At 45.8% G+C, this 17,586-nt stretch overlaps 1 protein-coding gene across 2 annotated transcripts in view; it reads right to left on the bottom strand.

The window, feature by feature from the left end:
• LOC141133608 (NACHT, LRR and PYD domains-containing protein 3-like) overlaps positions 1–17,586 on the bottom strand; it is a 219,622-nt gene that overhangs the window by 157,136 nt on the left and 44,900 nt on the right. For both annotated transcript variants that reach the window (XM_073623085.1, XM_073623084.1), the window contains exon 4: positions 7,379–7,550. In XM_073623085.1, coding sequence (XP_073479186.1) covers positions 7,379–7,550 — 172 coding nt within the window. The remainder of the gene's footprint in view (positions 1–7,378; positions 7,551–17,586) is intronic.

Raw genomic sequence — 17,586 nt, 5'->3', positions numbered from 1 at the left:
TCATTGCACCCATCACACAGCTTACCAAACAGGGTACACACTTCCATTGGTCGGCCGAGGCTCAAAAGGCTTTTGAGACTCTCAAGGGCCTTTTTACCTCCGCCTCTGTACTTAAGCATCCAGATTCCTCTCTTCCATTTATTCTAGAAGTGGATGCATCTGAAATTGCTGTAGGAGCAGTATTATCCCAAAGACAGGGAACCAAGGCCCTGCTGCATCCTGTGGCCTTCTTTTCTCGTAAATTATCCACGGCAGAGAGAAATTATGATGTAGGTGACAGACATGGCATCTTTTGGCCTGCGTACTTGCGTAGCCCCTTGAACGGCTACGGAGCACCGCTGGTTCCGAGGACAAAGCACAGGAAGAGGCCATGGAGGAAGAAGAAGAGGAGGGGGTGGAGGAGAGAGGTGTGTCACAATCATTAGCATTTTGGAGGCGTGGTGGCGGAACAACCTCCAACACTACTGCACCTTGTCCTGCATCCTTCCCAGCTGCCAGCAGAGTCACCCAAGGCGCCGTGAAACTTAGGTAATGTCCCTGCTCATGCCTGCTGGACCATGAGTCAGCGGTAATATGCACCTTACCGCTGACCGCCCCGTCCAGCGAGGCATGGACATTGCCTTCCACATGCCGGTAGGGAGCCGGAATCGCCTTCCGTGAGAAAAAGTGGTGTTTGGGTACCTGCCACTGAGTAACAGCACATTCCACAAACTCACGGAAGGGGGCAGAGTCTACCAACTGAAAAGTCAGCAGTTGAAGTGCTAGCAATTTTGCCAAGCTAGCATTCAACCGCTGGGCATGTGGATGGCTGGGAGCAAACTTCTTTCGGCGGTGCAGCAGCTGGGGCAGGGAAATTTGCCTGGTACAATCTGACGTCGGTGTACCAAAAGCAGATTGCCCACAAGTACTTGGCTGTGACACACCTAATTCTATACCTTCATTCCTCTCAGTGCAGGTCTCAGAGAGGACTGAAGGTATAGTGGGGTTGGAAATCTCACTTGATGAGGAGCAAGGAGAGGTCCTCTTTGTTCTTTGGTGTGGGTCTTTTAGATACGCTTGCCAACAAACTGCATGGCAGGTCAACATATGTCTGGTCAAGCATGTGGTACCCAAGCGAGAGATGTTTTGGCCACGCGAGATACGCTTGAGACATATGTTGCAAATAGCAGCGGTGCGATCTGATGCACTCGTCTCAAAAAAGGCCCACACCAAAGAACTTTTTGAATAACGCGCAGAGACTGCAGCGCCCTGCACATGTGGAGCTTTGGGGTGTGATGCAGTCAATGTGCTGCCCTTATGATGTGCCACCTCCTCCTCCTCCTCCTCCTCTCTCCTATCAGGCACCCACGTTGAGTCAGTGACCTCATCATCCCCTCCCTCCTCATCACTGGAGCAAACCTGGCAGTATGCTGCAGCAGCGGGAGCATGACTGCCAGATTGCTGTCCTTCTTGGGCACCCCCTCTGTCCGTGCTCATGTTACTGCCTTCATCGAGCTCAGTATCATCATCAGAGCCTTCCAAACGCTGGGCATCCTCCTGGAGCATGTACCCAACACTGTGGTCAAACAGTTCGAGGGACTCCTCAGGAGGACATGGTGGGGCTGGGGAAGGAGTCACTGATGACATTGAGCCGAGGGAAGAGGCCGCTGCTTTGCCAGACAAAGTACCCTGGGCATGGGTGAGAGAGGATGAGGAGGATGAGGACGGCTTGGTCATCCACTCGACCAAGTCTTCCTCATGTTGCGGCTCAACACGGCCAGCTGCCGAAAAAAAGGCCAAGCGTGTCCCACGACCACATGCTGATGAGGATGCACTGTCTCCATGACCAGCACTAGACACAGAGCCTGCTTGCCCTCTCTTATTGGCTTGTGACTGTCTACCTCTCCTTCTTGGCCTTCCAGACATACTAATGGCCTGTAGCTGCACTAAGCTGGGATATATATATATATATATATATATATGTACTGATACTGCAGCTAGCAAAATCAACTGCCTGCCTGTAGTATGAGAACACCACCAACCTTCTACAGGTAGCTTTAGCTGAACACTGTGAGGTGGACGCACCCCACTAACTTGTAGGTTTAGCTGAACACTGTGAACAGGACGCACCCCACTAACTTGCAGGTTTAGCTGAACACTGTGAACAGGACGCACCCAAATAACTTGTAGGTTTAGCTGAACACTGTAAGCAGGACGCACCCCACTAACTTGTACGTTTAGCTGAACACTGTAAGGTGGACGCACCCCACTAACTTGTAGGTTTAGCTTAACACTGTGAGCAGGGCGCACCCCACTAACTTGTAGGTTTAGCTGAACACGGTGAGCAGGACGCACTGCACTAACTGTAAATAGTCTAGCTGCCTGACTGTGGTACTAATAGGATCAAAAAAACACCAGTAATTTTCTTCAGGTAGCTGTATATACTGTAACTAGACAAGCCTGCCTGTCAGTAAGAAGATAACAGGAATGGATCTAGCTGAACACTGTGAGCAGGATGCACCCCACTAACTTGTAGGTTTAGCTGAACACTCTGAGCAGGACGCACCCCACTAACTTGTAGGTTTAGCTGAACACTGTGAGGTGGACGCACCCCACTAACTTGTAGGTTTAGCTGAACACTGTAAGCAAGATGCACTGCACTAACTGTAAATAGTCTAGCTGCCTGACTGTGGTACTAATAGGATCAAAAAAACACCAGTAAATTTCTTCAGGTAGCTGTATATACTGTAACAAGACAAGCCTGCCTGTCAGTAAGAAGATAACAGGAACGGATCTAGCTGAACACTGTGAGCAGGATGCACCCCACTAACTTGTAGGTTTAGCTGAACACTGTGAGGTGGACGCACCCCACTAACTTGTAGGTTTAGCTGAACACTGTGAGCAGGACGCACTGCACTAACTGTAAATAGTCTAGCTGCCTGACTGTGGTACTAATAGGATCAAAAGAACACCAGCAATTTTCTTCAGGTAGCTGTATATACTGTAACAAGACAAGCCTGCCTGTCAGTAAGAAGATAACAGGAACGGATCTAGCTGAACACTGTGAGCAGGATGCACTGCACTAACTTGTAGGTTTAGCTGAACACTCTGAGCAGGACGCACCCCACTAACTTGTAGGTTTAGCTGAACACTGTGAGGTGGACGCACCACACTAACTTGTAGGTTTAGCTGAACACTGTGAGCAGGACGCACCGACTAACTTGTAGGTTTAGCTGAACACTGTGAGCAGGACGCACCCCACTAACTTGTAGGTTTAGCTGAACACTGTGAGCAGGACGCACCCCACTAACTTGTAGTTTTAGCTGAACACTGTGAGCAGGACGCACTGCACTAACTGTAAATAGTCTAGCTGCCTGACTGTGGTACTAATAGGATCAAAAGAACACCAGCAATTTTCTTCAGGTAGCTGTAAATACTGTAACAAGACAAGCCTGCCTGTCAGTAGGAAGATAACAAGAACGGATCTAGCTAAACTGAATACAGTGTATATATATATATATGCAACACCTGGGATGCATATATATACACAATACACTGTAAGTGCAGCTAACTGACTGACTGTTCTGCCTAATCTATCTAACTCAAATCAAATGTCACTGTCTGTCTCTCTCTCTCTCTCTCTCTCTCAATGAATGCCGGAACACACACTACACAGGGCCGCCGTGCAGGCGGCCTTATATAGTGTGGGGCGTGTACTAAATCCCCTGAGCCATAATTGGCCAAAGCCTCCTTGGCTTTGGCCAATTACGGCTCTCTGTTCAGGCGGCGCTGTGATTGGCCAAGCATGCGGGTCATAGTGCATGGTTGGCCAATCATCAGCCAGCAATGCACTGCGATGCCGCAATGAATTATGGGCCGTGACAAGCCACGCGAATTTGGCACGAACGGCCCATATCGTTCGCAATTCGACAAACGGGCGAACAGACAATGTTCGAGTCGAACATGGGTTCGACTCGAACACGAAGCTCATCCCTACTCCTCATCCTCTGTCACCCAAGCAGAGATTGGTGCGCAGTCCACCATAGCTGCCAGAGTGGCTAAATCTGCCTCCTTGTCCACAGCTATTCCAGCCATAGCCCCAGCATCAGGCATGGAGGAGTCAGCTGAGTTATTTGAACACAGCATCAGCCACTTGCTCCTTGATGATGCACAGGCATTACTCGATTCAGATGTTGGTTCTGAGGTTGAGGAAGGTAGGAACATGAGCCTACAGAGAGGGGAGAACACTGGTTAACAACAAATTGGCAGTTATGTTCACCCAGCCGCAGTGTATTGCCAAGTTGGCTCCAGTGATGGTGAGGATGGAGGAGATGATGATGATGAGGTCACTGATGCAACTTGGGTGCCGGATAGAGCAGAGGAGGAAATTGAGGGGGAGGCACAACCCCAATTAGGCAGCCATCATTGAAGAGTAGAGAGCAGCCACCCTATTCCATCAGATTGTGGAGCTGTGATCTCCTGGCTCACTTCCCACAGCTCAGCTGTTTGGGCCTTTTTTAGCACATGTGCAGCCGACCGCACTGTTGCAGTTTGCAAACTTTACAAAAAGCAGATCAAGCGTGGCAAAAAAGCCTAGGCTAATGACATCATGCACATCTCTCTCTCTCACTATCATGAGAGTTTGCCAGGAATGGAGGGGGAGGAGTCATAAGAGGGCCAATGAGAGCAGCAGGGCTATAGAGCTGAAGGTGTGCATCTGTGTGTCTGTGTAAATCCAGAAAGTAGACAGGCAGCAGCTTCAGCTGCCCACAGGTAAAATGGCTGCAGCCAGACTTAGTGGAGGACGATTTCTGCAGCATATTTGGCAAGTACAGAATCACAGTATATATAAAATAATATGCAAAGTGGTTGGAGGGAAGCTTCAGAATGGCAAAGATGTTTTATTACACATTATGTGAGCAGACTGCAATTTCTCTTTAAGTGGCTGTATCCCATTGTTCTATTGTTTCTGTCTACCTTGGGAGCAAAGTATTATGGTATGCATATGTGTATGTGGATTAGCTGTGAGAGGGAGGGGGAATTTCTCTTGCAGCCCTCCTGAAAGGCTGTCTATTTGTCTCTTGTTACTGAATGTAGTTTACCCCACCCTGTGTCATTATGCAAAGAAGGGGTGATTGTCCCCTGAGTGTACCTCTCTCTCTCTGTACCTGTGTTTGAATAAAGTCTTATGTTTTTCCCCACCCTACACCAATATCTCGACAAGTAACTGGGTGGGCTAAGCAATCTTGGATCCGGCTGGTACCGGGCAAGGGAAGCTTATACCGCGGATATACTCCTCCAGTAGTGATTCTAACTGTGGGGGAGAGAACACTGATCACTGCATCACTTTTTGCTATAATAAATATCCCCTCCCAAAAAATAAAAAAAAAACTAATTTCTTCCTTAGTTTAGGCCAATATGTATTCTGTTACATATTTTTGGTAAAAAAAATTTCAAACTAGCGTATATTGATTGGTTTGCGCAAAAGTTATCGCGTCTACAAAATAGGGAATAGATTTATGGCATTTTTATTATTTTTTTTACAAGTAATGGCAGTGATCTGCCATTTTTAATTGGACTGCGACATTGCAGCGGACAAACTGGACACTTTTGACACCTTTTGGAGACCATATAAAAAGGCACTGATTACTGTATACATGACGCTGGCAGGGAAGGGGTTAACACTAGGGGGCGATCAAGGGGTTAAATGTGTTCCCTGAGAGGGGTTTCTTAGAGCCCTTTCACACTGGGGCGGTTTGCAGGCGTTATTGCGCTAAAAATAGCGCCTGCAAACTGACCTAAAACTGCCGCTGCTGTTTCTCCAGTGTGAAAGCCCCGAGGGCTTTCACACTGGAGCGGTGCGCTGGCAGGAGAGAAAAAAAACTCCTGCAAACAGCATCTTTGGAGCGGTGAAGGAGCGGTGTATTCACTGCTCCTAAACCGCTCCTGCCCATTGAAATCAATGGGGTAGCGTGGCTGTAGCGGCGCTATGCGAGCGGTTTTAACCCTTTTTAGGCTGCCAGCGGGGGGTTAAAACCGCACCGCTAGCGGCTGAATACCGCCGCTAAAACAACGGTAAAGCAGCGCTAAAAATAGCAATGTTTTACCGCCGACGCCCCCACCGCCCCAGTGTGAAAGGGGCCTAACTGTATGGGGGCTGGGCTGACCGGAGGAGGAGAGATTTAACCCTAAAATGTAATATTTTTAGGGTTTACATCCACTTTCTATTTTTATAACCTCTCCATTCCAATGTGCAGTAAAGAATGATTTTCTAACACAAGGTTGTTTCCTTAGTGCCGGTTCACACTAGAAGCGGCACGACTTGCAGGTCTCCTCACCTGTATAGAAGTCTATGCAAGTCGCCCCCAAAGTAGTACAGGAACCTTTCTTCTAAGTCGGAGCGACTTGCGTCGCTCCGATTAGAACGGTTCCATTGTACAGAACGGGAGGCGACTTGTCAGGCGGCTAGGTCGCCTGACAAGTCGCCCCCGTGTGAACCGGCTCTAATAATCTAATATCAGTTTTCAGATAGAAATATTTTAGTAGTTAGGAGATTGAACATGGTGTTCCAGAGAAAGGGGGAGGAGTAATGTGGTCACATGATTTACAGTCCATAGAAAAGACATTATTGAAAATCCAATCTATACTGTTTAAAAAAAATACAAATTCTGATCTGACAGTGAGGATTTGTTTGGAAATGGGAACAAGAGCAAAGAGAAAAAAAGAGAATAAATATAGTGGCAAGGAGTGCGGTGTATGTGTACTGTGTTTATCACTGACAATGGAGGTACACTTGGAATAATTAGTGTCAATCATTATTTTGGGATAATTGGTGCCAATCATTATTTTGGGATAATTAGTTTTAATCGTTATTTTGGGATAATTGGTGTCAATCGTTATTTTGGGATAATTAGTGCCAATCGTTATTTTGGAATAATTAGTGCCAATCGTTATTTTGGGATAATTAGTGTCAATCGTTATTTTGGAATAATTAATGTCAGTCGTTATTTTGGGATAATTAGTGTCAATCGTTATTTTGGAATAATTAGTGCCAATCGTTATTTTGAGATAATTGGTGTCAATCATTATTTTGGGATAATTAGTGTCAATCGTTATTTTGGGATAATTAGTGTCAATCATTATTTTGGGATAATTAGTGCCAATCATTATTTTGGGATAATTAGTGCCAATCATTATTTTGGGATAATCGGTGTCAATCATTATTTTGGGATAATTAGTGCCAATCATTATTTTGGGATAATCGGTGCCAATCATTATTTTGGGATAATCGGTGCCAATCATTATTTTGGGATAATCGGTGCCAATCATTATTTTGGGATAATTGGTGCCATATCATTATTTTATCACATTGTTGTCTGAAAACACAAAGTCCTGTTACCTGTCTGTGTGATCTCATCCAGAACAGCCAATAAATTAGGATGAGGATGATCTTTCTGTAGCTCATAGAGACATTCCCAGAGTCCAATCACAGCTTTTCTTCCCTGATCCAGAATATCTTGTAACAAGGCGTGAGCGAAGGAAGACAGGTCTTTTTCCATTGGCTGGTATTTCTGGAAAATATAACTTATTATTGTTTCATATCTGCTGTTAAAATGTAACTTCATTTTTTTGGGATAAATACATAAAATGATTCTGGGTGCTTTGAACACGGCATTCAGAAAAGAACATCTTGTTACAAGGAAGTTATACTGGGTACCGCTGACACATGCCTGAACTTTTCCTGGACTTTGTGTGCTTTGGCATTTATCCCATCACAATTGGATGTAATAGGGCACTACCAGAGCTGCAGTTGTTCCGTCAGATATGGCGACCCATCAGATTTAGTAACGGAAGTGACGTTTCGTCGCCGCCATCTTGCTACACTCCACACTCCTCCACAGTAAGAATACAGTGAGAAGGCAGAAAGCGGACGTCTTTATACACCCACCAGAGTCTTGCATCATACACTTATTTTTAACAGTTAACTCAGCTTATTTGGTCAAATTAGGTATTTTGCAATCTGTCTGAATGTTTACATATTGAATTTTAAAAGCAGGGGCGAGCCTGGTGATATCACATGTTCGCTAATATGATAGAAAACCGCTTATTAGAAAAATCAACATCAAAACAGTCTGACGGATTTCAAAATATTCAATTTGACTATATAAGCTGAGTTCACTTGTTAAGTGTAAAATGCAAGACTCCGGTGGGTGTAACAAGATGTCCGCTTGCCACTTTCTCGCTGTATCCTTACCGTGGACGAGTGCGGGGTGTACCAAGATGGCAGCGATGGAACGTCACTCCTGTTACTAAATCTGACGGGTCACCATATCAGACGGAACACAGGCAAGAGAGACAACAGATCTGATTGATACCATTCACTACAGGGGGTGATAATGGGATTAAAAACATATATTTAACCACATCCTGCCCCGGCCAATAGCAAAATGATGGCCACAGCGGGGATCAGCTTTCCTGACTGGGTGTCATATGATGTCCAGCAGGATAAGCCGCTCGTGGGCACCCTCTGGGGAACGCAGCATGGCGATTGGTGGTGCGGTGTGTCGGTCCCACACACCGCTTCTCTGATCTAAGTAAAGAGCCTATGAGTTAGGCTCTTTACCACATGATCAGTTGTGTCCAATCACAGCTGATCACATGGTAACCAGGAAGTGCTGTTTATCTGCTTTCTTCTATTTGCACTGACAGGTGTGAGTAGAGGAGAGCCGATTAGTGGCTCTCCTGCTGGGGGATGGTCTGCGATGATAACCAGCGCATTAATTATCAGTGCAGACCAATCAGTAATGTCCACCAGTGCCTGCCAGTGATGCCCATCAGTGCCCATAAGGAATGTCAATCAGTTCCCATCAGTAACGCCAGTCAATGCCTCCTCATCAGTGCTGCCTTTCAGTGCCATCTATCAGTTCCGGTAAACAGTGCCACCCATCAGTGCCCATAATTGCTGCCCATCAGTGCCCATAAGTGTCACCTATCAGAGCCCATCAGTGCTAAATATCAGTGCTGCCTATTTGTGCCTATCAGTGCTGCATATTAGTGCCTCCTCATCAGTGCTACCTCATATGTGCCCATCAGTGAAGGAGAAAACTTACTTATTTACTAAATTTTATAACAAAAACAAAGAAAAACATTTATTTTTTCAAAATTTTTGGTATTTTCTTTATTTGTAGAGCAAAAAAAAAAAAAAAAAGGCAGTGGTGATCAAAAACCACCAAAAGAAAGGTCTGTGTGGGAAAAAAGATAAAAATTTCATATGGTTAGTGTTGAATGACAATGCAATTGTCATTCAATGTGTGACAGCGTTGAAAGCTGAAAATTTGGCCTGGACAGGAAGGGGGTGAAAGTGCCCGATATTGAAGTGGTTAAAGAACGTTATTTCAACATTTCATATTCCTGATATGTGCCTGCTGTACCATGTAATTGTGTTAAACAGTATCTCATTGTTTGTATTGCTTTCTTTGTGTGGAATACCGGGTGATCCTGTCACTCCCCCTGTTTCCTATTTCAAACTGACCACTCTAGGCATTAGAGCACATTTTTCCCAGCTTTGTTCTAGCTGTGCTGGAAGAACAGCCTGCCTGTCCTCCAATGGCCAAGACTTGTGCTGATTCCCTCTCACAGCCATTTACTGGGAAGATCAGTGTCCTGCTGTTTCTCCACCCCACCTTAAATCTGAGTTCTACCGGCAGAAAAAAATGAATATAAGAACATCTACCTGTCCAGGGAGCCCCCGTTGTCAGCACCCCAGCTGATCTTTGGATTAACTCCTGGGTGCTACCGTCCCCATTCCTGGTAAGTGAAACCAGGAAGGGAAGACTTTCGGCCTCACTCCTGGTTATCTACAGAGCATGCGCGAGTCGTGCTGTCTTCTGGGACCTGTGTGTGAGGATTTGCCGGACATTGTGTAGATTTTCCCCGGAAGTGGGAGCAGATACCTGGATTTGACAGGAATATGCTCCCCTCTTCCCCTGAAAGGTGCCAAATGTGACACCGGAGGGGGGGAGGGGGGAATCCGAACAGCGAAAGTTCCATTTCTGGGTGGAACTCCGCTTTAAACTCCTTATGCAGCGGGGAACAGAGGTTATGGGAAAAAGTATTTATGATGTATTTTATATCTGTACAAAAATGCTTACCTTTCATTTCTATTTTAAACTGAATGGATTGTTTTACAAAGTGATGGTTCAAACACTTTAAGGGCAATTTAATATAAGATATTTTAAAATTATGGGGCGTGGCCAGATGTACGCGAGGCAGCAAGCGTTTCTTCAGAGCTCCATCTATCCTGCACTCATCTGGTCCTTAGGAGCAGTTTTGCCTGTGTTGCCAGAAGACACAGAAGAAGCAGCACCTGACCCACTTGGGTCCACCTCCTCCATCTTGTCTTCTCGGTCAGCAGATCAGCGCGCCAAACAGAACGCTGCAAGGATGGAGCGGGGGAAGCGGCGGAGCAATACACTGGGGGAGATCTTCCTGATGATCCAGTGCTCTCAGCAGAGCATGAAGCAATCACCAGACCCATCCTGGAGGCCATAAGTGCGAGCAAGGCTGAACTCATGGGGTGGATAGACCACCTCTCTACAGATTGCACCCTGATCAGGCATGACCTAGATAAGATCCAAGGAAGGCTGACAACAGTGGAGGACAGTCTCTGAGGTGGAAGATACCACGCACTCCCATGACACATCTGTCGGAACTCTGCACCTGGGTGACACCTGCCAGAGGGTGACACCAGGTTTAGACTGGCACTTGCACTCACATTGAGAGATGCACCACGGCTCCCTCCTTCCCTTCTGAAATCTCCCCAGCTCCACGCGATGTGCAGGCAGAGTGGGGGAGATGGGAGTGAGGCAGAGATAGAGGTGCCCAGGGTCTGACTGTCCCACACACCACACATGTCGCAGCCGCAATCACATCTTGGTCCCCGCTGGCTACACTCACTACCGCTTCCTCCTCGGCTCTGACATACAGGCTGGGAGGAAGAGCCAAGGAGGAGGAGGGACACCATCCACGCTGCAGCCCCTGCCCTGAGGTATGTAACATGAGCACTGCAGAGGAGGGGGACATGGTGATTGGGAGGAGGGCATTGGCAGGTAACAATTATGCTGCCAGAAGTAATTTTGGGAGTGGGGTAAAGGATAGGTGCTAGGTGGTGCTTTGTTTTGGGTTAGAGAGGACTTGTACTAGAAGTTGAAGGAGGGGGGCAGATTTGAAGTTTGACCCCCTCCCCCAGCATGATTCCTCTCCCCTCCCAAAGCACCCCCGAGCACATATGCTCTACCCCCAATCAAAGATCCCATCCCAGCTACTTCCACTCCCCTGATCCCATCCCACTCCATCCACCCCCTGATCCCATCCTGCTCCATCCACCCCCCCGGTCCCATCCCGCTCTATCCACCCCCGATCCCATCCTGCTCCAACCACCCCCCGATCTCATCCTGCTCCATCCCCTGATCCTTTCCCAGCTCCATCCATCCCCCCAATCCCATCCTGGCTCCATCCACCCCACCCCAATCCCACCCCGATTCTATTCACCCCACCCCAATCCCATCCCGATTCCATCCACCCCACCCCAATCCTGATCCCATCCTGGCTCCATCCATCCCCCATACCATCCCGGTTTCATCCATCCCCCTGATCCCATCCCGGCTCCATCCACCCCCCAATCCCATCCTGGCTCCATCTACCACCCTGATCCCATCCCAGCTCTATCCATCTCCCGATCCCATTCCGGCTCCATCCATTCCCCCGATCTCATTGCAACTCTATACCCCCAATCCCATCCCAGTTCCATCCATTGTGGCAGGTTAAGGGGGGAGAGCCATGCCGATGCAATAGCCTGCTAAGTGCGTGGGGGGGCACACCATGTTTTACCGCACCAGGTGACACCAACCCTAGTGACGCCACTGATCCCTCCAACACAGGGTGGATGATGCAGAGGACAGGCAGAGAAGGAATATTATATGGGTAGTGGGTTTCCCTGAGGGATCAGAGGAGGCTACACCTGTTACTTTTGCTGAGAAGTTCTTCAAGCAGTTACTCTCCCTGCAAGATCTACCCCCCACCTATGTATTGGAAAGAGCGCACAGGGTCCTCACAGGTATCCGTCACCCTGGTGCTTTCCCAAGGCCCTTCCTGGTTAGATTCCTGAACTACAGGGATCACAAAATGATTCTAGCCCAATCCAGGAAGCATCAGGATATGCTTTTTGAGAATACCCGAGTGATGTTGCTCCCTGATTTTTTGGCTGAAACCCAGAGAAAACGCTGCTCCTTGAACGAAGTTCATAAACGGCTCAGAGAAAGGGAGTTACAATATAGTATGCTATCAGTGGGGCTATCAGAGTTATGACGTTGGAAGCATCCAGCAGTCAGGTACTTCTCCCACGTATCCACAGCCCATAGATCCTCAGCCAGGATAGATCTAGCGTTTGGCAATGGGCTTTTGTTGCCATTCCTGACAGAAATAGAATATTTGGCGGGGGGGTTTATCTGACCATAACACACTTTCTCTTACCCTGACCTTTCCAACGGGGGCAAAAGGGGGAGGATGTCACCCAGCTGGTTACAAAATGAGCAGGTGTCTGCCCAACTAGAGGAATTGATTAAATCATACTGGACTTCTAATGCTGAATCAGCAGGTCCGCCTATAGTGTGGGATGCATTCAAGGCTGTGGCTAGGGGGGGATTTATCACTGCATTTAAGACGGCCCGTGTAAACAACAATGAGGAATTTCAAACTCTACAGACTAGGGAGAGGGAGTGTGCTGAGACCCATGCGGGTTCCCCCACAAGGACTTCATTTGAGTCTCTGTTGGAAGGCATCTTCTGTCCCTACATTTTACGGACCTGGCACATTCAGAAGCACAGCGGAGGGCTCACACAATATTTGCTGAAGGAGATAAAATTGGGAAATTATAAGCTGTTTGTTGCTGACTATCACCCAATCACAAATATTCCAGTTATCAGAACTAGGGGGTGACTTGGTCTCTGAGCCACAGACCATAATGAAAGAATTTATTGACTTCTTCTCGGCTCTATACTCCCCTATAGCACCTTATGATGTGTCTGCTCTAGATACTTTATTGGAAGGCCCATCGCTCCCAAGGTTGTCAGAGGAAGATAGAAATGCTTTAGAAGCCAAAATTACCACGAGGAGATTGAAACAGCAATTTTTGCTTTTCCCCCATAAAGCCCCTGGACTGGATGGATTTTTATAAGTCATATGTTACACAGTTAGCCCCCAGACTTGGATTACTCCTGGAATATTGCTTTGCAAATGACGCTCTATTAAAATTTTAACTAAAGTATTAGCGACTAGGCTAGCAAAGGTTATTTCTTCTATAATTAGTATAGGTTTATGCCGGGTAAATCCACGGACACAAATCTACGGGGACTTTTTACTAGGGATGAGCCGAACACTTCCCGGTTTGGTTCACAGCAGAACATGCAAACAGGCAAAAAATTTGTTCTAACACGCGAACACCGTTAAAGGCTATGTGACATGAACATGAACGTGAAACGTAATTTTAAAGGTTAATATGCAAGTTATTTTCATAAAAGTATTTGGGGACCTGGGTCCTGTCCCAGGGGACATGTATCAATGCAAAAAAAGTTTTAAGAACGGATGTTTTTTCGGGAGCAGTGATTTTAATAATGCTTGAGGTGAAACAATAAAAGTGAAATATTCCTTTAAATTTCGTACCTGGGGGGTGTCTATAGTATGCCTGTAAAGTGGCACATTTTTCCGTGTTTAGAAAAGTCCCTGCAAAAAATGACATTTCTAAAGGAAAAAAGTAATTTAAAAATAATAGCAGCTATAGTGAATTGTCGGGAATTGTAATAGCCGCTATTACTTTTAAATTACTTTTTTCATTTAGTGTCCCCAAACACTTTTTTATGACAATAACTTGCATATTTAAAGGGTGTTCTGCGACTTTCGAATTTGCCGCGAACACCCCAAATTGTTTGCTAATCAGCGAACAGGCTCATCCCTACTTTTTACCCATTTGCAACTTCCACCTATGGAGTCCCAGTCTAGAATAGTGGTATCAATAGACATAGAAAAAGTGTTCAATTCAGTTGATTGGTGTTATATGCACAAGGTCCTTGAACGCATGGGTTTCGGGCCTATTTACATCCATGCTATATAAACGCCCTAGAGTAGCAATACGATTAGGATTGTCAGTATCTGGATTTTTTGAGGTTGGCAGAGGCATTAGGCAGGGGTGTCCACTATCCCCTTTCCTATTTGCCATTGCTATGGAACCCATAGCAGTTGCCCTTCAGTCGTCAGGGGAGGTCGGGGCCATCAGGGTGGGCACGATGAATGATTCCCTTGCACTTTATGCTGACGACTTGCTCCTGTTTCTTAAAGACTTGGGTGTCTCACTGCAAGCAGCGTTAGCTATTCTTGATCAATTTGCTTCATTCTCCGGGTTGAGGGTGAACTGGAGCAAGTCGTCTATTCTACCTGTAGATGTGGGAGCTAAAGAGGGGGCAAACCCAGACCTCCCGCTACAATGGGTATCCTCTTAAATACTTGGGGGTGATAATAGAAAATGTTCAGGATTATATGCCACTTAATTTACATCCTCTCTTGACACTCCTCAAGCAGAAAGTGCAGGCTTGTACGAGGCTACCCTTATCCTTGATAGGCAGGTATAGTTTGCTTAAAATGAAACTTCTCCCTGTCATTTTATATTTCCTGAGACATGAGCCATTGTGGGTACCTAAATCCTACTTTAAAAAGATTGATGGCATAGTCAGGTCCTTCCTATGGGTGCCTAAACCCGCTAGAATAGGCATAAAAGTGATACAAGAACCTGGGGATCGGGGGGTTTGGCCTTGCCTGACTAGCAGAAATACTATCTGGCTGGCCAGATGGTTTTTGCCCATCGATGGCTGCTAGCAGACGATGGAGACTCAGCCACTGTTCTAGAAGCAGCCCATCTGGGGTCTTATGAAATTACTCTTTATAGAGGAATTAAATCGGACCTCCCGCTCACTTTAACAATGAAGGACACTATTAAAGTCTGGGAATCTGCGGTTAAACTCATGTGCCTAAGTTACCAGGGAGTCTCCCCCTCTGCCCCATTGTGGATGAACCCTACACTTTCCCATTTCTTTTTTTTTTTTAGTCAGAAAGGTTTTTATTTTGCATAAAGAAACAAATACAGGTAGCATACAGATACTCGTATATGGCATGTACAAATTTCGGGATTCTCATAAAGCATGTCACAGGAGCAGTTATCAACTACCTTAGATTATTGTAGACTGTTCCAATGATATGCTACCAGGAGCATCACCTGTCTTACTTATGTCTTTTAATTATAATAGGTCTAACACACAATATATTTCGCAGGGAGTATGACTCCATACAAGGTACAGATTTAAGCAAATACCAGCTATAATAATAGTACCCTTATATGCTGAGCGCTTAATGATTTCCAATCATATTAGAGTATAAAAATAGTGAACCTGTTGTTCATTCAACAGCAATATCAGAATCAACTCTTACTGTATTATAATTCCGACAACCTTAACTTGATTCGTTATGTTTAGTTCAATATTATATTCATCTTTAAAGTAAGGAAATAAAAAAGAAGGGAAAAACAGAAAAAAAGGGATAGAAACAAAACAGAGTAAAGCCTTGCCATGCAGTACCTCATCATACATACTGTTTCATATTCCCCAAGGGCTGTCTTTTTTTTTTTTTTTTTTTAAATTTCACGTTTCCTTGCATGCGCATAGTTACTATACAGTAGTCAAGTCTACATCAACCCAAGAGTAACCTATCCCTAACTAGTTGATGCGGGGCCAAACCAGGAACGTCCAACCACGCCTGCCATATGGAGAGGAATTTTTGTGGAGCCTTTCTACGTTGGTAGGTTATTTTTTCTCTTATTAGGATCCTATTCACGCTGTCTATCCATTGCCCCCTGGTGGGAACTCGCGGGGTAATCCACCACTGGGCAATTAATTTCTTTGCTATGTATAGTAAACGAAGAAGCGTTATACGTGTAGGTGGAGGTGCAAACTCTTCGTCTATTCCCCCCAGTATACAGACCACCGGAGTTCTCTCAAGAGATACCATATATACTTCTGAAATCGTGTCCAGTACTTCCTTCCAATATCTGAATAGCTTGGGGCATTTCCAGATCATGTGGAGTAGATTTCCATGATCCCGTTCACATTTTGGGCACAGGGGTGAATCTCTAATTCCCCACTTATAGAGTTGAAGAGGGGTTCTGTACGCCCTATGTAGAAGGTAAAGATGTGAAAGTTTCTGTGATGCAGAAAGTGACACCAAGGGGGCATTCGTAAGGCATATCTCCCAGGTGTCTCCATCTATTGCTCCTATATCTTCCTCCCACCGCTGTCTGGATGGTAATCTAGAGGGGTCTTGTATTCGTGCTATAAGTGTATTATAACATCTAGATATCATGCCCTTTTTAACTTCATCCATAAATACATCCTGTATAATCGGATGTTCTGTCGGTTGGATTCTAGCATTTCTATTCTGGGTTTGTAAGGCATGTCGCAATTGGAGGTATTTATAAAAATTATTATGTGGGATTCCAAACTCTGTGTGGATCTGTTGAAATGATTTGAGAGTGTTGCCCTGGTATAACTGTGAGATATATTTGATGCCTGCGTCCTCCCAACCCTTGAAGTCTTTTAGTTTTTGTATTTCTTTCAGTTGTCTATTTCGCCAGAGAGGCGTGCTGGACAGAAAGCCCGTGATGCCCATTAGTTTTTTGACATAGGCCCAAAGTGAGTTTATTAATTTAACTGTAGGAGCTTCCGGGTCTAAGTGTAAGAATCCCGCCTCCAAATTTGTCAGTGCTGAATAGTTATTGTCTTCCAGCACTACAAGTTTACGGATCGGGTCTTTCGGGTCCAGCAGGCCCCATCCTCCTAGTTGTTGTAGTTGGGAGGCGAGATAATACATCCTAGGATGAGGGACTGCAAGTCCTCCCTCCTCTTTGCCGTATTGTAACGTTGATAATTTTATCCTCGCTATTTTTTTTCTCCATATGAGCTCTCTGAATTGGGTCTCTAATTTATCGAACCATTTTTTTGGTATCCAAACTGGGGAATTGTTAAAAATATAAAGTAGTTGTGGTGCCCAGACCATTTTAATAAGGTTAATTCTACCAACAACAGACAGGGGCAGTTTACACCAGGCCCTGCTTTTTTCGCGGAATTTGGTTAATAAGGGTGTTAGGTTCTGTTCAACATAAGTGGCTGGGTTAGGGGTCACCTGGATCCCTAGATAGCGGAATGAGCCTACTTGTTGTATCATCTCTGCACCTAGTGGTAATGGAATGTTCAGGGGGTCAAGCGGCATCAGCACTGACTTGTCCCAGTTAATGGAGAAGCCCGATAACTCCCCGAAGTCCTTGATGAGGGACATAACCGTTTCTAATGAGTCTTTTGTGTCTCCTAGGTAGAGCAGGGTATCATCTGCGTACATGGACACTACATCTTTATTCATACCTCTTTGGAATCCCGCTATTCTAGAGTCTCCTCTGATTTTTGCTCCCAGAGGTTCCAGGGCCAAGGCAAACAGCAGGGGCGACAGTGGGCA

The sequence above is a fragment of the Aquarana catesbeiana genome, linkage group LG03 (genome assembly GCF_042186555.1).
Source record: "Aquarana catesbeiana isolate 2022-GZ linkage group LG03, ASM4218655v1, whole genome shotgun sequence".
Lineage (NCBI taxonomy): Eukaryota > Metazoa > Chordata > Amphibia > Anura > Ranidae > Aquarana > Aquarana catesbeiana.
The sequence above is the reverse complement of the archived record's forward strand: the minus strand, read 5'-3'. Positions and strand labels throughout refer to the sequence as shown.